Raw genomic sequence first — 22,030 nt, 5'->3', positions numbered from 1 at the left:
ATTGTGATTTCAGTCTCTGTGCTCTGCATTTCAAAGTCTCAGTGGTAACAGTTTGGCAACTGACATGTTTACTTCTTAGTGTCAAAAATTAGAAGGTGAAGTGGTGAGCTATGAGCTAAGGTTAGCGATCAGCTGTGTCAGCACAGTGGTCAATCAAAGCTGCTTTGGTTCTAATTTTAAGCTACAGAAAAATTCAAGAGTAACTTAAAAACTGTATTAAAGAGGCAAATTGGCTATGAAGACCAAACCCAGGCTAAAAACATCCTCCAGAGAGTGGCACTTGTTCGGCAACCAAAGCTTTCTTTTATTTTAATATTGGGGGTTTTTTGTGTGTTTTTACTCCCCAAAGGTTTGTTTTCCAGCTCACAGTTACATCATTGTAACACCATGTCATATTTTAGACTAATAATATTTACCGTGCCACACTAGAAGAATACAGAGGTCCTGACCTATGGAAGTCTGTTCCTCATTTTTGGTTAAAATTGGATTCCGTGCCATGAAATCAAAAATATAATCTTGTCATGGCAACAATCTGCAACTACCATTTCATGCATGACTCCCTGTTTATAATTGATTTGCAGTGTAGCCCATCAGTAACATGCAAAACCACAAATCCTTACTTCACTCGCCACCTTTTCTCGCCAATGCAGAGCCCATTGCGCATGCTCACCCTCCCTGAAAACCACATGCGTCTCCCCGCTCTGCTCTCTCCAGTGCCAAGGCAGGGAGATGCTCACACTGAAGGCACCGCAGCACAGAAATGCGCACCGTTCCGAGCCGGACCGGGCGACAGCTGCACCTCCACTTCTCCAGGCTTGACGCGTTTCACAGCACAATGGGTTAGAGGGTGATAAGGGAAACTTTGACACACTTTGCATGACACGGGAAAATGCCCTGCGTTGCCTGTAGAGCTCTGCTGCCGAGCGGCTGAATTGAGAGCATAATAACAGAGACTTCAGAGAGAGAGACACACACAAACCGAGAGACGAGGGGACCTGATTCCAATCATTTCTATCCCGGTTCCTCTCCCACTTTGGTTTTGAGAGATGATCACGGAGCTCGTGTGCACCGCCGTGGCTGTGGGTCTCTATCTGAACACGCTGGACGCAGATTTCTGCTACGATGACAGGTAGGTTTCGCCTACAGAGCGCAGCAGCGCCGCTGCCAACAACATCACAGCCCGCTCCTACACTTGTCATCTCCTCCGGGTACGTCGGCACGGAAGGGAAGCGGAGAGGGACGGGTCGTTGCTCCTGTCCGCATGTTTGCATGTGCTTTTGTCTGTAGCCTGTGATGAATCACCGCTTATTTGTCGGCTTAAGGCAAGACACAAAGACAGAGTGAGGGGGTGGGAGTGCACTAAAACCCTAGCGTTAAATAAATGTTGTAATATTCCTAAAGCATCTACTGTGCTCAACTGTGCGTTCATATAACTTGAGCTGCTCTTGAGTTCATATAGCCTCATGACTAAGTATACGTTTTAATGTTCTGTGTTTAGCCCCACAAATAATTCTTAAGTATGATGGACATGATTAAAGTCCACAGAGACGCGGGGTTTATTTCCACAGTAAGGAACCTCACAGCTCAAGTTCAACACGTTGTGAACCGATAGCAGCCCTGGTCCCCTCGCCTGCATGCACATGCACTGCTTCTGATGCTCTTTGTGTTGCACTCATGCTTGTTCTAACAATGCCCTACTCTCCGGGGAATAAGGCTAATTTAAACCGGGAGTGATTTTGCAAACAGCTCAATAAACATGCCAGCATTTTAATAGCTATGGAAGAGCGATTAGAGAGATCCTCTGGACAGAGATGGACAGGGATCTACTGTAAAATGTAAAGGTGGACAAAACAGGACTCAAAGTTATGATCACTGTAAAGCAAACATACAGAAGTCTTATGTTTAGGGATATCGGCATCAGCAAGATTTATCTGCTCATTATTTTTTCCATTGACTCCTCTATTGTTTAGCCTATAAAACGCTGACAAATATTCACCTATTTTATACACTATATCCAATTAACAGCCAAGAGCCCAAATGTTCGTTTTTTAATGCTGTAAAACATAATTCTCCTAGTTCTGGAGAAACTGCAATTGGTCTTTATTGTCTTCATACAGTCTGAGAAGTAAAAAAGGAAAAAAGATGTGCGCAAACCAGTAAGATAGATGGTTCCATAAGCATAAGGGGCTCAACAAAATGCAGAAGATCAGATTAGGTGACACTAGGCATGTACAAAAGAGAAAAATGTGGTACATTTCAGGGAGTGGGTGTGCTCGCAATGCATCTGTGCTTGTTAGAATCGCCAATTCGTAATGTAAATGCCTGGGAGTTGCAGCACAGCTGGGCTCCTTTGAAAAAGAACATCTGGACAGATAGTTCCCCACTGACCTTGAAATACTGTATATGGCCATAAAGAGAGCTTGGCTCTGTGAATCCTGATATCAATTCATCTTCCATTATCAAGTGTTGAATCATGGGGCGAAGCTGCTGATATGCAAGGTATGCGGTAGGTTTCTCTGTGGATTAAAAGCATGAACAGACAGAGAGCAGGCTGCCTCCCTTATTCAGCCACAGCTCAGTCAGAAAGGTTGCTGCCTGGCTAGCATCTATGGACAGCCCTTAAAAGTCAAAATATCCCACCACTTTCACTTTTCAGCACCATCGGTGACCCCTCTGTGTGCTGTGTTTGAGTAGGACGGAGTGAAGAAAAAGGAGGTGACGCAGCACAGAAACGTGCGAGTGGTGGTAGGAATAAATTTCGTATTCTATCTTCAGTTACATCGCACCTCGCCAAGTATCCCCCTGTAAAAATGCCCAGAGGTTCTGTGGCCATCGGCTTTGTCTGCACGGCATTGCAAGGTTGTCAAAAAGCCAGTCGGTGAAAGATTATCCGGGGGAACTGCTCTGCCCACTCCAGCCTACGCTTGCTCTTCATCCCGTCAGTGAAAGTTCAGTATCTCCCCCACCCAACATTGTGTATTTATCAAAGTCACCATGGTAATTTACACTCTGGGGGACAAGAACTGGTGTTTTGGTTCAGTGCTTTCAGATGGAGGAGGCTGAATACCAATCAGAGGTCTGACATTCCCTGGTCGTTCATCAAACGGAGTCCTCTCTTGGGGTCAAGAGTCGTGCGCTCCCGGTCTCTTCCCTCAGGGTTTGAACGAGAGTTATGAGCAAAAGGTTAAGGTGGGAGAAGGATTGAAGTGGAGGAGAGTTCAACTAATCGTTCTGGTACGGAGCTCTCTGCAAAGACTGATTTGGTTGTAGTCAAGTTTGTTTGTCCCCTGGTAGGGAGCTTACGTGATCTTATCTGACCTTTAACTCTCTAATCAAATTCTCATTACATGTCACATGCAGCTCCTAGCATCCTACACAAGATGCTGAAGCAGATAAAACCTCTCAATTCAGGCACTCCGAGTTGTGGGGATGTTATGGCGTGTCTCTGCTTTTTCAATCATGTCAAGTGTTTTTCCTGGGCATTGCTCAGGGCCTGGCCAAGAAGTCTCTTGGCCAGTGGTAATCACAATGAAAAGCCTCTGCGTGTGAAATGACTAAGTTTTACGGGAGCTGGGAGGGGAGTTGAGCCAGGCCATATTTGACTCGGGGAAAAAGATCAAGACTTCTTTTACTGTAGGGCTTTCCTTGGGTTTAGCCAAATGTAAGGGCAGACTTTTCATCTATGGTTTCATCCATAAAAAACAAAATGTCCATAGTGGTGATGTTTGTATTTGTTAGATTGATTGCGTGAGAGATTTGGTAATAGATTGGAAAATGTATTCACCATAACCTCTGAACTTTCCTTTGAATACCCATCATCGCAGCTTTGACAAATGTGGCTCCGTGTAATTCTGACATCTCAATAATATTGATTTTATAACCACACCTTTTGACTAATGGATCAAGTGGCTGAATGGATGTCTTCACTTAGATGGCATTATTCAGCGGATGCCAAATGTGAGGCAAGGACAAGAGATAAATGAATGAGGAGAGAAATGAAATGCATGCTAAGTGGCTTTCAGTGTCTCCAAGAAACATCTGTGACCCCAGTAACGTCACAGACCCTCTGTTCAGCTCAGAAGTGCATTACGGTCCCCAAGGGGATTGAAGTGAAAACATCTTCCTTCTTTGTTTTAGCCAAACAGTTTCATCTCCCGGGGCTGCACAAGTTTGCCTACGTATGGATTTTGTTGTATGGCACAACGTGGTCCTGAAAAGTGCACTGTAAAAATCTCCATATTTTCAGCGCTAATTAAATATACCACACATATAGTGAGTCAAAAGAAGTGGCACAGTGAAGACTGAGGATCACAGAGTCTGTTAGCTGCAGCATCTGCTCCTTTTCTAGCTCGGGTTTTGTGGTTAACTGATAAATGCATCAAGATGAGATTGCCTTTTAGGAGCACCCTTTCATCATAGTTCAAACCATATAGCTTTGAATTGAAGTGCTAATGGATTATGTATGTTAATGATGCACACATTGCTTAGCACTGTGGAACACTTACTAAAACAAACAAAACTGCCTTGTGCACTTTCAGAGAAAACAGAATCAAATCCAGAAAATCCTGCTTTTCTTGCTTCCTCCTGTATGTAGTCACGTTGTGGAAGCATGCTCACTTAATAGTAAGGATTTTACATGTCTATGTGCTCAACAGCAGACTGAATCAGGAGTTAACTACACAAAAAGTTTTCAAGTATTTCTTTTGTCTTCTGTACAGCTGCCATATAGCCATTTTTTTCTGTTGTAATATTTTTCTATCAGCTCAAACATAAACATAATGTAAACAAGATAGGTTACCTGAGTCTAACTGGATCTAACAGTTACATGTTCTACAGGTTCTTTTTTGAGGGGAGGGGGGAGGGAGGCACGCCCTAGCCAGTCTGTTACTGAACATAGTAGGGATGTTGCCAGAACTGGTATTTGCAATACCTTTACTCAGACAAAGGGACGAAATACTTCTAATATTAGCAATGTATCTAATAGACCAGCATCTAGATCTGTTTAAAAACTTCAGCATTAAACAATATCCAATGTTCTGTCCTTCTTTTATTACCCTAAAAATTTATGTTACCATTTTGCTTGAGACATCTGGTATTGCCGTTGTAAAAATCAGCCTTGAGGTAATTTAATGTGACTAACTTTATACCTCACAGTAGTGTTAGGCTGGTCAATGAGCAGCCTACTAACATTTCATTATGTTTCACTTCTGTCTAATTTTGTTACTTAAATTTTCAGTATAGGAGATTGTGTTCAGGGATAATCGTTTTGTTTTGGTGTCAAACTGAGTACTGATGATTGTGTAGTTCTACTTGACTACTAAATTTCTAGGATTTGTAGAAGACGTAGACAATATCAAAACTCAGTCAAGCTCTTGCTAAAGCGAAAAAATCAAACAAACAAACAAAAAAAAATCCTTAAACTATGCAAATACTGATGGTTACATAGTTTTTATATCAGTAACCTTTAAGAGACCACTGAGTCCACAGATCTTAAGCTCAGTGGGAGAAAGTTCCAGGGTCTGGAGGCCACTGTTGCAAAAGCTCTATCTCCTTTAGATCTCGGCCTTGTATGCTGCACAGCCAGCATGCCCCGATCACATGACCTAAGGGAATGTGTGGATGTAAAAGTTCACTGATGTATGCTGGTGCTCTTCCATGCAGACCTCTGAAAGTTTAAAGTTAACCAGAAATGTAACATTAACATCCAAAGTAACAGCAGAGTCAAAAGTCACCCCAAGGTTCCTGATAAAAGATTTGGTAACCGTGCAAAGGGGACAAGAGTTTATACTACCTGAGGCTCAAATCTGTTCAGAGCACAAACAAGGATTTATGTTTCCCCATTGTTAAGCCTTCCAACTTTATATATAATCTTAAGCACCTATGAAAGTCGGTGCATAAACAATGAAGGCCCCAAAACAGAACCTTGTGGCACACCCTGGCTAAGAGAACTGCAAGAGGATCTGTATATAGAAGCAGCCACAGTGAGCTCTATGAAAGCCAGACTAAAAGGAGGATCTAAAGGAGACAGAATGCTTTGTTTTTCCAAAATAGCTCCAAACCGTAGGTAGTGGGAGGCAAAAAAACCCAAAACTCTCCTCTTTTATATTTAGTTTTCAGCAGCAGGTATTTCACTTTTTCTGTCTTAACCTTTTGAAACCAGATGTCACACGCTCATGTGATAGTGACCATTAACAGTAGAACATGTATGCAGGTCAGAAGTGCCTTAAACCTGGTTTTTCTCCGAGGGCCACCAGATGGTGATAGTTGTGGTTGCAAAAAGACTTTGAGGCTTCAAAACAGGACTTTAGAAACCAGTGGGTGATGTCATGGTTGCTACATCTACCTTTTACGCTGTATATAGTTGCGACTTCTCACAGTAGAGCCTGCTGTATTGTTCTTTGTGAAGCTAATGGGATTGTAGTTTTACAAAATAAACATCATGCTGTATTCAAAAATGCTTTAAAGCAATGATTAAGACCCTAACCTCATCAGGAAGTTCTACTGGGGACATGGATCAAAGGAGTTAAGGGGCAGTTTTCCGTAGATGCATACAGCTGGACTTTATGTTACAAACAGAAAAGTCACCTCCTCCTCACTTTTAAAAAATAATGCACATTGAAGACATTTCCACACAAATATTTTCAAAAAATGATAACCAGGTCTTACAGAGCCTATTTGGCAAAAAGCATTGAAGAAAAACTTCTTTCGTGTGCTGTTACATTACCCATTACTGAAATACCTCATTAAAATATCCACCACCGCGGATGTGGTGACACATGGTATCATGACTGAAACAGTAAGAAACAATTTAATGTTTTGGAATAACTTATTTTTGAGGCTGAGGAAATGAAAAATTATAATTAGCACATTGCACAAAAAAGTCATTTCTAACCAAATGCCCCCTGTCACCTCTCGATCAAATCTGTTCATCATAACGGCTCATAATTATTATCTCTTATGGGTTGAGGCTCGTTGTGATCAGTTTCAGCCCACCATATTAAATGCTGCCAGGAATCCCGTTGCCTCTAGTGGAATAATTATCTAAAACATCTGCCCTAGTTGCGTTGAGGCTGTTTAAGTTACAGTATGTGCTTGGAGACGCTAAATATTGAGGCAAGAGGAAAGCTAATCAAATGATTGAACAAAGTCTCTTTTTCTGAACTATGTTCGGAGCAAGTAATCCAGCTGAGGTGAAACGGCCTGTGTCTGTCAGGAAGAGTTTTGAGTGTAAAATGCCTGAAGACAGAATTAAAGTGTGGTAAGGATAACTGATGAAAAAGGGTCTTTATGAACAGTAATTTGAGATAGTTTTGAGGCAAGGAACTTTTAACCAGATTTGCGTACTAAAGGATTATGTGCTTTCGAGGAGAAATGGGCAGACCTCATGAAAAGTGTGGTTTCGTGGTGAAAAAAAATCTTTTCTGGTAATGTGTCACCATCATATGCACCCAATAACCATTCACATATGTTTTTGCTCCCTAGCTTTAAGAAGTGTTGCCATTGATGTCTTGTTTCTGCAGACTCCTTACACTTGGGATGGAGACCTCAGACTATCATTAAAACAATAGGAAGGCAGGGGAAGGAGTCTCATCTTGATTACTTGCAGATTTAGTCAACGTAAGCACTTAGTGGTCGACCTTTAAGATATTGTGGCTTCAAAACTGTTTTCAGGCCAAAAATGAAAACTTGGAGAAGTCAGGAAGTTGAATGGGGTGAATTAGATTTCCCCTATAGTGGTTGTCTAGCTCCACGTTTAAGGGAACAAATGGCAATAGATCAGCTGAAGACAGAGAATGAAATATCAAGGCCAGTCTCCTTGAAATGGCATGAGCTCAAAGCTTTTACTGGAGTGGTAAATAAAACCACTTGCAGAGATTTTTCTTCATAACAAAGGGGCACTGAGACATTTTCTGTTGATCAGAACCATCTTATGAGAGGTTTTATTGATTTAAAGTTGTCATTGTAGAGTTGTAAGGTGAAGATTAAGTTTCCTTTTAAATCTTCAGTTTCAAGGTTACACTACGCAAATGCACACAACAATGCAAACAGCTCCATTTGCGTGATACTAGTTTATCTTAAATGGGTCACAATTCCTGCCTCCTCATTAAGTGATGTTGTATGAACTGTGTTCCCGGGTCCTCTACGTTGAAAGCGCTAGTCACACAGGCCTAAAGACCATTTAGCAATTGCCTGGCAACCAGAAAAAAATGTATTTTTCAGCTAGATGCGAGTGGATGTGGGAAGTTTCTGGCAGTTGCTGTGAAAGCAGTTGTTAGAGCCCTGGCCAAGAGACTGGTCAGGCACCCTGAATAACGACTGGTAACTAGGGGAAAAATGTGTGTTTCCCAACCAGTTGGGGAGTGGTTGTGGGAGGTTGCTTGCTGTTGCTAGCTCCTTGCAATAGCTTGTAATTTGTATGGTAAACATCTTTGCAAACATTCACCAGTTACTTGCTAGCAAAACTGTAAAAAGCTATATAGTTTCTGGGATTGTGTGACTACAGCCTCAATCTCTCATACTTTTCCTGCAGTGCTGTGCTACTTGTTTGTGATAAGGCCTCAATCCTAAGTGGACTAAGTGGACCTTTTAAGCTTTTCTGACACTGTTGGATATTCATACCAAACAAAGCTAGGTTTTACAAAGGCAAGGCTTTCTTATTGTGGGATGTGCAACACCAGCCCCAGGGCACAGATTAAATTCTGTTTCACAGTCTACAGCAGTGCACACATTTACGCATGTGGTACAGTAACAATAACTTTAATAACACACAGATGGTTTGGGATCTGACAGTAAACAATGTTTTGTGTTCTGCACATCGTACATGTTGTCTGTTACACACAGATTTGTATGGTGGAACTCCCTTGATAAATGCTACTTTCCACTCGAGTTGGTTCTCAAGACTGCACACAGTCGCCAGCATTTTCTAACTGAAAAGTTTACCCTACTATCATAAACATATCCAGTCCGCTTCAGCCTTCTCTCATTTATTTATTCTGAACTGACATGTTCTTCTGAGAAAAACACTTGCACTGTTATTTTGTTAATACATTACTCCACAAATTTGCTTTTGGTAGAATTCTGGTCATTAATGAAATAAACTTTTGTTTAAAATCATTAATCAATTCACATACAGCATTTAGGTCATGGTTGTTGTTGTTTTTTTAAAGGCAAAAATGTCAAATCCTCAACTAATCTGATTTTTCAATAGTAAGAAACTAATGTATTCTTTCCCCAGTGTAATGATAAACTAAACGTCTTTAGGTTTACTAGTGTTGCTGAGTTTTTGCTAACTGATATTGGCATTTCTTGCATTTCAAAAAGGTCAAAAAAATTAAGCAGATAGTAAACTGGCAGGTAAATCGGTGATAAACATATCTGCTTGTTGCAAACATGTTAAAAAACCGTCAGTACATTTCTCAGTGCCTTTTTCAAAGCTATTAAGGAACACCTAATATTTGTATCATGCTTGCACCCAATACAGAGACACACAAAAGAGATGGATTTGTTATTTTTAGGTTGTCCCTCCTTGTCCCATCAGATCCCAGCGATGCATGAGGCTGGTTGAGGCTGCTGCAGTAACCCTTGGCTGGCCTTTGTGCTCCACAGGCCGCAGTCGCCCCGCCTTTCTGCCAAGACAGGACCGCCAAACCTCAGTCCCACGACCCTCCCTGTGTACACACCATATGCGTATCCCAAAACAGTGGTAGCCACTGACAACTCTGCTTACAAGATTGCCAGCCCTCTGCACAATACACATACCAAAGGCACAGATTTGTCATGTGGCACTTATGCTAGATTTGGTAGGACGGAACTCTCAGGTTTGTAGATAAAGTGGTGAAAACATTGTCTTAAATTTATAATCTGTCCAAATGCGTGTATCCTCTTAATCTGAGACCCTTCATCACTGTGTTCAGCAGCATGGGGTTGAATTTCTACCACAGGGCACTAAACTTTTCTTTGTAAGCAAGGCACTTTTTCTGTGGCATTGGATTACTTAGGAGTGAGCATCCACATTCCCTCTTTACGCTGTGAGGTGGACTTCAAAACAAGTCGTGACAGTTGGGGGGGTAATACAAAACCAAACCGAAGCCGGGGATCACACGGTCACTCTTTCTACCATTTGTAATCAATAGCCATTGTGTATCATTTTTCAGTGACCGTTGAGTTTTTTCTAGCCCAGAACAGCTGTCAGGACAGTAACTCAAACATGCCTTTTTTCTCTCTTTTTTTCCCCTGCACTTGACAAAGCAGTCGTGTTTCAATACACATTGAAAAGTGAGTCTGAACCAAATCCCAACATTGATCACAATCTTAAAAGGATGTGTTCATGGATGTGGAAGGGTTTGTTTTTTCATGTATGGGGACCACTGACAGCCCTTCCCTTGTGATGAGGAAGCCGTCAGGAGATTGTCGTGTAAATGATTGGGCTGATGGATTATGCTTGTGGTTGGTATGAGCTGGGAGCTTGGTGTGGAGGCTTTTTTTTAAACTTTCTTTTTTCTCTATTTATGGTAGAAGGTTGCAATAGGTGGTTGCAGAGGGGTTTTGGGATAGTCTTGGAAACATATGACATGAGTTTCACTGGTGTTTTTGCTAAGGTTGGATCTCTCTCAACCAAATCTTAACCCCAACAAATAGTATAATGAATTAATTTAGAGGTATTTCTATGTGAGTGTCAACTCTTTCTTAATAAACACAAGCAAACAAAATACTCAAGAATTCAATCCTGCTGACCATATTGTGTTTTACAATTAAACAGCTACAGCTTATTGGATATTTGGAGTGCTTTTTATTTTAAGCTGGGTAGAAATTTCGCCAGAATATTATGACGAATAAATGTTCTTTTTATTTTTTTTTTTATTGCCAAACTGTTTTTCTGTTTGGGACATACCTAGAATATGATGAAGTAAAATGATTATGCCATGCGAGCTGCGATGAAACTCCCATTCATCTCAGCATGGTACACTCAGATTGCACTGTGCCTTAATTATTATTCCAAGTGCCAAGCGCTTCGCAAAACCAGTAGAGATTCATTAGCTTGGCAGCCTTGGCACTAACTTAGCTTCACACATGGTCAGCTAATAAAAATATAGTAATATGAAAAAGGCTTTCTGGGCCCGAACAGGGCTGGCTGCAGATACCCAGTTTGTGTGTGGGGGAAAGTCAGTTTGTGATTCTCACCTCATAAAAACCTGAGACATGGAGAATGTGAAAGCTAGTGTGAGGGCTAGAGGGATTTGGGGTTCAGGAGAGATCATATGACAGCCCTGCTACCTTTACTCAAAGGTATAGTATGTGGTCCAGAGATGTAGCAGGAGTGAAGTGATTACGCTGAAATTTGGCATTTGTTACCTTTTATGTAATCGTCAGAAGCAAAGCCTCTAAGAGGTCATGATGAAGTGTTATAAATGTTTATAAGGCATATAGCTTGTTTGTTTCTCGCCCAATGCCCTTGATTTACTCTGCAGAGTGAGATAGCCTTTCTTTGTTTCCTGTTTCCTCTTGATAAGTGCGAAAAGTTGAGAATCACACGAGATAATACAGACAGAGGAAGTGTGGACATCTCAATGCTACTGTGTTGTTTAGCCCCTGACTCATTGTGGTGTAACAGAGGGCTATTTCGAGGAGTGATGACACAAGCTGCATAATGAAGGGAAATAATATTATTATTGTAGCTTGTTGGAATTGAAAGCATTTTCTATTGTTCTTAAAGTGTTGGTTTATTCAGAAATGTGAAATAAGCATGGTTTGATCCGAAGCTGTTCTGTTTCTAACTAATTTCCTGTTTTGCCATATAGCTGCATTTTTCGGGTTTGCGGTACACCGTTTCAGTCAAAAAACACCAAGTCACTCAGGTTTGGCTCAGTTGCAAGGTCCTTATTCTGTGTTTAGAAGCATAAAGCATATCATCCCTCAAGTTAACTATCCTCTCTAATTACCAAGCCAAGGATAGGAAACATTTAAGCTAATTTTCCTATTTTGCACTGCCCTTTAAGCACTGTTCAATAGTCTGCTCACCCATTTTTACAGAAAGAAACTGAACTTATTTTTTTTCTTTGGAGTTAATCTTGTGATGGAATCACTGGCTGGCTTTGCAGGTATTGGGAGTTTTGGAAGATAAGGCGAATTGCTCTTTAAATAAACATGGCAGTTTGGACTGCAGCAAATCTGCATGATAATGGCTGCTTTGGAGATAAACCAGCCAGTCTCTCTTTTTCTTCAGAGGTGCAGTTTTAATATTCATGGATCAGTGGCTTTAGGAAAGGCTGTACAGTTATTGTGCTTTTATGACAAGCTATGACAGCTCTGTAATTTCTTTTTAATAGATTTTTGAATATCCTATACAGTTTAGCCTTTTAGTTAGTTTCATTTTTTTAAATCTTGTGGGCTGTATTGAAGGCCATTGAATAATGCATGCTTTTTATTTGGATAAGAACAAGACCAATTTATATGAGCTCTGTGATGTGTCTTCGCTTTCACTTTGATAAGAAGCAGACACCAGAGAACTTGGAATGTGTCGATACTATAATTGGTTTGCCCTTGATTAAAAGAAATTCAGTATTAAAGGCAATCAATCATGCCCTTTCATGTGAGTGTGAGCAAAGAAACATCCAAAGGTGCTGGCCTGTGGTAGATTTGTATCTGTGCTGTGTACACACAGCAAGCAGTCCGATTAGCAGTCACTGTGGAGCGTGATGGGCTAGCTCATCCGTCACACTGCGCATATTTCATCAAAAGATACACACAGACATACCCTCCCACCCCAAGGCTCCCTGTAACTGTGATACCACTTCAAGTTAGACCGTTATTGAGCTGACTGACAGCGCCAATTTAATCTATACTCTGTGGTCTTGCTGTTTTTTCCCCCTACTATGACCAGCAGCATCTACTGATAAATAGTGTTGTTAGCAGAAGAGACATGCTTGACATACTTGTTGGACAAACCAAAGACATCTGTCTAGGTAGCATCTTTCCATATATCCCTTCAGATTAGGGTGCATGCTATCATTTGTTTTTGAAGCAGATTGTTTCCTATTGAGAGTTAAGGAGTTGATACCGCTCTTGTGTTGCTAAAAGGAAAATGAAGACTCAACTTGTTGGCTAGCTGAAGTGATTTCTTTAATCACAAAATTAGTGATTTCTGGGATCCAGAACCTTTTTGGTACTTAACCTTTTATCATATATTTTTTTCTTTTCATCTTATGAATCCGTTTTTTGGGCATGATCCCACAGGTTTTGTGTTATTTTCAACCTTGCTGTCACCTTTACTGTTCCGATAATAGCTGTGTAGTTGAGATAACATGAAGGTGGAAGATTTGTATAGCCGTTTGGCCTTGATTGGACTCTACTGTGGACACAAATATGAACACGGAGAGTTGAAGACCCAATGGCCAAGCGGTCTTTTGTTCTTCTTTCATGTCTACTTGATGTCTGCCATTTGAGGTATGTGAATTCTTCAAGTTTTTTGACAACTTTATTTATAATTTTCCAATATGACAAAAGTACAGAAAAATATAACTCGAATTGCGATTACAAACACTGCCATTGTGAAACTGGTTACGCCACGCAGTGGCAAACCAGTTGGATGCAGAAAAATGTGTAATCTATGGGCACATACAAAAAAAAGTACTATCACGTGAACAAGGCAAACAAACAAACAAACAGAAAAAAACAAAACAAAAAACAAAACCCACCAAAAAAACCCCAAAACAAACAAAAATAGAATAAAATAAATACATAAATAAAAGGGGGGGCTGCATTGTGCGCAGTTCTTTTTGGCTTGCTACAGATAGTAGGTGGCTCTAAAGAAAGAAAGAGGAAAAAAAAACCAAACACAGATAAAAGCAGTATTACATCATACTTCAGTAAATGACAACTTCTCCACATATTCAACAAAGGATGACCAGGTTTTGTAGTATTTACTTTGAGACCCTCTCAAACTGTATCTCAAATGCTCTATCTGCAAACACCTCATCACCTCTCTCACCCACTGAACAAACACTGGCGGACCTGAATCCTTCCATTTAAGAAGAATTAGCCTACGTGCCAGGAGAGATGAGAAAGCCACTGCATTCATTTGATAAGAAGTTATCCCGTGTTGGTTTGGGAGTACACCAAAGACTGCTGTCATCGGATTAGGATCAATTGTTTTCCCACACACATAACCAAAACCGGTTCAAATCAAAGCAGGTCCAGAACATATGGCTCATAGTGGCGGGTGATTGCTTGCACCTTGGACATCTATCATCGGAGGGTGAATTCTTCAAGTTTATGCGGTCACCACAAACAGACAGGCACATGGACATCGGCATGCACCCTTGTGCTCACCGTCTGACAAAATGAATGTCACTCGGACCAACCCTTTACATTTGCAGTATATATGCAAGTGTAATCCTAACTTTACTATATACTCAATAATTGCAACATTATGGAGTATATAGCCGAGATTACAATAACTGCAAGACCATCTCGACAGGTCTTGCAGTTATTGCAATCTCAGAGGAAGGTGGTCTCTAGTTTACACTTTGCCTTTTTTGTACAAATAAAAAGGAATTAGTTAGCAGTTGTCGAGCTTATCCAGATTTTTTGTGCTAATCTTTGTGCCTTTTTAATATATGAATCTCACATATATGACAGAAAATTTAAAAAGTATATAATAGTTTCCCTGAATAGAAACGATACAATATATTATCATTAGCATGGCTTACAGGCAGAATCTGTTATATTCAGGAAGAGCCAAGCTAGCTGGCCCTGTTTCTAGTTGTTTTGCTAAGCTAAGCAAATTAAAGTGTTTCCTTCATATATGTGGAAACATTAGAGAAAAGTTCAGTTTTTTTTTGCCCCCTTGTGTAATATGTATGTATTGAATAACAAAGGGAACAACTTGGCCACAGTCACTTGTAACCCAGTCTTCCATACACTTGTCATGATGTTATAATATGACATCATGTCTGCTTTTCCCTCCAGTCTATCTCAGAGGGGAATATGGTCTTTTATAGTGTTACACAATGCGTTTTATGGTCTTTATAATAGAGTTTCCTGCAGCATTCAAACATAGCTATATATTTTAGAACACCTGCTGATAGTTTGACAAACTTGGATTATAATAAACCTCCTGCAGGGAAGGGAATTTAGCATGTTTTTGTGTAATCCACCAAATCTTATCAGTTTCATAATCCATGCACTTGCCAGTAGTCCACAGATAGTTTCATTAAAGGCTTCAAAAGAAGTCTTTAATGAAACTATCTTTGAATCACTTTTGACGACTTTTGCTTTGTCCAAACTTGAGGGTCAAATGGACGCTGTTTCCACTCTTGGGATGACTCCATTGGTTCCAGTGTTAAAGTTAAGTTCAGGAAAATAGTTTCATTGTACCAGCCGTGTTTAACAGATCACAGATCAGAATTTGAAAAGATCTTAGATAATTAGCACCGATCCTTGAAAAGAAGACAGATTTAGTTTGGGTTGGCCCCTGTGGTACCCCTCTTTAGCTGCCGTTTCTCTCTGGCTAATGCTGGAATGTGACAACTGGTCACGGCAGAAGAAAGAGGGGCCTATTCTGAATTGGATACAGTGCTGTATGGTCTGTTAGTGCAGCTTACTTGGCCATTACAAATTCTGCATGTGAATCTGACCACTGAAAGCTGTCAAAACACAGAGAAACTTGACTGGTCCAGAATGTGACACTGAACACCGTTTTCTGTAAGACTCGTAGCCATTCTTTACGTATAATGCAAATCCTCCACATTCTCAAAATAGCTGCATTTTTAAATTTGTGATCGGATTACAAAACGATTCTGGGGGAGCGTTATAGTGAATTTTTTTTCCTAATCAGAGACAGAAAGCGTTTGAGCAGAAACAGAATGCTGCTTTGTTTCTCCAGCTGCTCCCTTGGCAGCGCTGCAGCACTGCAATCCTCTACTGGCTCTGTGATTTGTCATCAGCAATTAAACTTGTCTTCATTATAATCTCGATTGCAGATCAAAACCGATCCAGTTTCTCAAAGAAACTGCAAAGTCTGAACAGAAGTCGCGTCTCAGTGGCAAAGATCTGTAGTATGATTATAGAATCCTCATAATTTTTTGATTAACCTTCAGGAATTAAAAAAAATTTAAATACCATTTTTAAAAAAAATGTCTGTGTGCTACTTTTAAGGAGAACAAGAGAGGGAACCTTATCCTTGGTGAAGGACAATAGACTCTGTTGGACATTGCAAGTGAACAAACTAGGCCAGCAAGAACGGAGAGGGAATCGGTGATGTTTTGTGTCCACACCTGGTGCTCTGCGTGTAAATTTGAACATGTGCATTTAAGTTACACAGCTGGACTTGGGTGAAAAGTGAGACGAGAACACTGGCAATCATTTCGGAGACACGACTCTTCGTGACCTGTCAACACCCATCTATTCCCCATAGAGAACAATCAATGCCAGGCACTGGTCTGGTCTTGGACCCACTATTACAATTCAAATATGGAAGGAGTGTTTCATAGTGATTAGTTTAGATGGCGGGGGGTGCACCTTTTTATAGGTCACTGTGCCAACACCTGGAGCTATTTGGAAGTAGGCCAGTGGAATTGATTGTAGAAGCAAAAGGTGAAGTGAATTAAAGAGGAAAAGGAAAGAGAATTTTACCTGCTGTTTAAAATTGTATGTACGGTATTATGACTATAATATTAGAGTATTTGGATACAAAAATACAATGTAATAATTTTTTCTTTAATGGAGACTTCAGTTGCACAATTTAGTCGTAGACAGGCTGTACTGCTGCAACACTGTTTCTAAGTTGGACCCAGCTGCAGACAAATGGAGATAAGAGAAAGAAAAAAAAAAACTACCCCAAAATACAGGGAATGATGAGGAAGACTCATGAACATGCGGGAGATTATGAACGGAGGGAGTAAAGACTAAACAGAAAAAACTGGTGCAGTAAAGCCCAGGTAACCTCAAACAGGAAAATGCCAGAAGAAAGAATAAATATACTACTTGTGGTTATCAAAAGAACAAACAAACAAACAAACAAATACTTGGATACTAATATCCATTTTTCAACAGTATTAAAAACGGCAGTGCCATCTTCACCTCCTCCAGCTAATGCACAGCTTCACACAGAACTGCTGTAGACACACAGCCCCTCCCTTCACTAGCAGCTGAACACTTGAACAGCAGCACAACAAACCAGCAGCACAACAAACCCATCTTAAAGACTGCCATCCTGATCTTTAGGCAAAGTTTTGTGAGGGTAAAGCTCCCGATTCAACAACAATGTAGTGTTAAGCAGTCTTTATAAATATTAACTTGGCCGGTGCACACGTTCATGTTTTCCGTTTAACCATTGCCAATTATTCACATTAGCTGTCTGTTAAGTTATCATTAAAGTGGCAGATAGGAACTATGGCTAATAATAAAATGATGCCAGGTCTTCAGACACACAGGAAATAAACAAGGCTGTAGGTGAATACAATTGCTCGGACCAGTCTTGTTCTTCATTAAAACAATGCTTCTTTTGTTAGCAATGTGTTATTGAAAATGATACCACATATAGTGTCTTTTCTTGTAAGGCATAAAGATTGACGGTTTTGTATTGTAACAAGTGTAATATGAATATAACAAAATGCAGGTACCTCTGTTTTCAGAGCCTCACTGAGAAGTCAAAAGCTAATGTTATCTTAAAGCATTTCATATTCCAAAGCCAACAAAATATATATTCATATGTTATATATTAATATGCTTCTCCATCTATGATGCAGTCCAAAGGCTTCCTACAGGATTTGTCCGGCTGTTTGGTGGCCTGATTTTGCAATAATAGAGAGAACATTAGCCTAAATTAATACAACAATTTTAGGGACATCCCCTCCTGGATTGTGCCATAGACTTCTGGTTGATTAAATTGCAGTTTTAATTGAAATATAATTATAGACTTATAATTAATTAGGGTTTTTCTTTTCCAAGAATGGGCCTCTGGGGCATGACAACTCACAAAAACTCAATCAGTTGGGATAAAGTGTAAAGGAATAGTCTGTGACTCAGTGATGACCGTTTTATGAATAAGCACCTCTGTTATGCTTAATTAATCGAATTAACCATAACATTAAGCAATTAAGCATAGCATAACAATTAATTTGTAAAACTGGTTCTTTTACCCCCAGTGCTCTTGAATTTGAAGTTAAACAAAAATTCCTTTTAATTTTTTTTTTACATTTAAATAGTAGTTTGGGGTTTAAGTATAAACGCTTGTTTTCACATAGTATGAGGTGATAAAAAATGGGACGCAGCAAATTAAGACCTGAGTAAAACAGGCTTTCTTTGCTTTTCATGTTGAAGCAATAATCAACAACAACAACAACAACAACCTTGCATTTTACACCATATCCCCAGCCTGTACACAACACTGATTTATGCATTGTTTGACTAAGTCAGGGTACAGAGCTCTGTCCGTTTTTAATCAAGCATCACATTTATCACGGGATGCAGGCGACTCGTGGAGGCCTCTCTAATTACACATCCACAGTCAGACACTGTAATTAACTGTCGAGCCTAAGCTAGATGGAAAACTGAGAGGTGATTGGCTGCTCATTTGCTTTTTGGTAACATTGCTGGAGGTTGTTCTGGCTGGATCTTACTGGTGGGATGGAGGGTGTTAGAGTTGGCCACTGTTTCACTGATAAGAGGTGGCTGTGTGGGGAAACCCTATAAAACTTAGCATCCATTGCTCCTGTGTTGTGTTTCACGCTGTGTGTGCTGTTGGGCACAGTACCAAACTGTATGGCATATTTATTGGGTGAGGCTTAGCAGAATTCTATAAATTTTGCAGTAGGGCTCCCATCTTAATGTATACAGGATAAACACAACTCTGCATAAGCATTCCTGGTGGTCTGTGGGTGTTCATGGAGATGTAAAACTGTAATTTGCTGTTGAATTGAAAGGCTACACTTGAAATGCTAGCCAAGCCTTAGTCTCTATTGTTTTTTTGCATAAATGCATCTAGTCATTTGTACAACAACTCTATACAGCTGGTCTGCAACATACTTAAACTGCTATTCTTCAAGGATGAACAGTTGCACAGCTTCTGCAATTCAGTCCGGTAAGTTAACCCTAACCCCTTTCAACATAAAGCTTTTATTTGTGCTGTGAGGGCTGGCCACTTTAAATCTCAACCAAGTCTTTCTGTTCACTGCACCTGCTCTGCTCCCCCCATAGAGATGTAAAGCATTAGATTTATTAGCAATTGATTTCTCATAGCCTTCCCGCTGGTGAGTCTGAGGATTCATCACAACCTTTTATTGACATCAGCTCTCAGGAAATGCTGCAGGGGCCCCAGCCACCATTTTTAGCTGAGGTGGCAGTGGAGGCATTGTAGTCAGATCACTTCGATTTTACGGGACAAGCGTAATGGGAAGTGATCAATCAATCACATAGATGGAGATAAAGACTGGGTAATCAATCTGCTGAAAAACAGACGAGGGAGTAACACTCTCAATGATTAGGTTCATGATCTTTTTACCACTAATTCCATATATTGACAGTGGGTTTTATTCAAGACTTTGAAAGTTTTAAACAAAACTTTGTTTCAGTGTTTTAAAACAGTGAACAGCTCATCATTGTATCAAAAAAGTGCTGAGAATTGGATCACATCAATTGGTTTATACTAGTTTTTACTGTCCGTTGAGCATGAACAGAAGATACTTATTTAACGAGCAGAATGGAAGTATTTCTTGGGGGTTCAGTACTTGTAAAAGGACAAAGCCAGTAAAGTTAATTACTTCCTGGCTCTAAACTAAAGCTAAACAGACAGAAATAATTTTCAGTAAGTCTGAGTCTTATATTTCCCCAAATCTGTCACTTTGGGTTAAGATAAAAGGTCTGCACTCATTTAACCTTACCAAAGCTCTGTAAAACTCTTTACTGTGTTTCTCATTAACATATCATTGGTTGCCATATAAGGTAATTGCCTTCCACTGGGAGCAACATGGGGTTCAGTTAGCCACAGCTACCAAGATCGCATGGGTAAACAGACAAATCATTAGACCCAGTTGTTGTTGATAGTATTTTCATTTGATTTGTTAAGTATAATAAAAACAGAAAATAATGAAACATGTCATTTAAGACAAAACCACATCTATAATTTCTACATAAACTGAATCATCAGCATCACTCAACCAGTCACGATATTTGCAAGAGGCATGAATTTTCACATAGCTTCACGCATGCTTTAGACTAAAGTCAGTTTTCTCATTGTTATATCAAATTCCCAGCCTTTCGTCACTACTTTTCACACTAATCAAAACCGATATTACAAGGTTTGAACACTTGTGAAACAATTCTGATATACATTAAGAGACTTAAAAATTGGACAATTCGTGTTCAAGGTTTATTTAGGGCATTGACTTAGGGCGGTGCACTGTTGGGTTTTAGTTGTGCTGCTTATCAGGAAACCGGCTTTATAGGAAACATGAAAGCAAGTCCGTTCCCTGACAAAAGAGAGACAGCCAACTTCCTGATGTTGAACTCACACTGTTTCTCCCTCTTTGAAGCTCAAAGCCCCCGGAAGAAATCTCTTGCTCTGACTCGCCAGTTTAGGCAGACTGAGGATGTAAAGGCGCCTTTATCCTAATCAACACTGAGTTGACCTGAAGCTAAAACAGCTGGACTTCAGTGATGAGTCATAAGTGAGAGCTTACGATTAATTGCAACAATTAAATCTGCAGATAGTTATAATATTTAATTGGGCTGAGACCAAATGTTGCAGCGCTGATCTCCAGTTGTCCATTAGGTGTCATCACAGTTTATACATGACATAGCAAATTAGTTTATCTGTTTTTAGAGTGAAAGCAAATTTGAGTTATTACTCACTCCCATTTCTTGTTGTTGCATATTGAAGCTCTACTTGGAACCTTTTTAAGATCCAACCATGCAAAATGTGATATTTTTGCCATTTTTTAAGTGGTCTTAAACTTTTGATCGGGACTTTATATGAACTCTGAACCATGTCCTTAAATAGTTACTCAAATTTAGCTATTTATTCAGAATAGCTAAATTCACATGTATGAGGCATATACTGTAAGTGGCTACAGAAAATAATTAACATAAATGAGCAGTTCAGACAATTTGTAACTCAAAAGATTCCTTGAAGTGGATGGGCAGTTAAGGGATGGACAGCTTTGCATTTGGTCCATGGTATGTGGACACAGGAGTGTATGAATGCAAAAACAGTATGTGGATGCAACTGTAACTTCTTTACAGCCTAATTATGTATGTCAGTGCAACGCTGGGTTGCATTGAAGTGACGGATATTTGTACAGTGTTTTCAATAACAGAGATTGAGAAAGACCAGCCTTTCCTTTACAGTGTTTGTGCAAGTTTTGTTTATATACAGCTGTTGGGATAGTGGGCTACCTTTACACAATAAACAATTTCCTCATAAACACTTGGTCAAGAAGCATTTCCTCAGAGTAAACATACATCCACTGGAGGGATTTGTGACCACAGAAATGGCTGCAAATATGCACATTTGCTGAATTAATTGAAGCTATTTCACATTTACGTGAAGAGTTAAAATCAGTCATTTAAATGGTCTGTTCATTCAGCTGAATGTGGGGGGTTTTTTCCACCCAAGGGAAAACTGCTGGGAGCAGCATGATGGGCTATTAAATCAATGGAAAATATAGATCCAACAAACTGAGCGAGCAAGAAAAAAAAAAGTCTGGTACCTTGAATATAAAATAAGCTTCCTCTTGTGTCTCAGGTTTTCTTTCAAATAACATAAAAAAAAAACAAATGAAAATCTTGCCAGTTTTCAGAGCCCAGTTTGTATGGAACACCATCCAGCAGCTGTTTATCACATTTAGTACATTTCAGTTGATTGAAAGAAACAATTCATTATCTGAACTCTGCATAAAATCAGCCAAATTAATATCAGATGTTGCCTCACGCACAAGGAAAAGGAAGAGCCTCTGAAAACCTTTGCACAAGTCTTTCACCAGGCCACTGGCTACATGGGTTTTATGAATGCTATCTTAGACATTTATGCATT

The 22,030-nt window shown here is 39.9% G+C and overlaps 1 protein-coding gene across 1 annotated transcript in view; it reads left to right on the top strand.

The window, feature by feature from the left end:
• Window positions 1–601: 601 nt before the first annotated feature.
• Window positions 602–22,030, top strand: part of tmtc2a (transmembrane O-mannosyltransferase targeting cadherins 2a) — a 63,725-nt gene continuing 42,296 nt past the window's right edge. The window contains exon 1 of the mRNA XM_005930275.3: window positions 602–1,129. Within this exon, the coding sequence (XP_005930337.1) occupies window positions 1,047–1,129 (83 nt within the window). The 5' untranslated portion in view covers window positions 602–1,046. The remainder of the gene's footprint in view (window positions 1,130–22,030) is intronic.

This window comes from Haplochromis burtoni, unplaced genomic scaffold, assembly GCF_018398535.1.
Source record: "Haplochromis burtoni strain Fernald_Lab_line unplaced genomic scaffold, NCSU_Asbu1 Contig_131, whole genome shotgun sequence".
NCBI classification, from domain to species: Eukaryota; Metazoa; Chordata; class Actinopteri; order Cichliformes; family Cichlidae; genus Haplochromis; species Haplochromis burtoni.
Note: the sequence above shows the minus strand (reverse complement) of the source record. Positions and strands in the feature narration are given on the sequence as shown.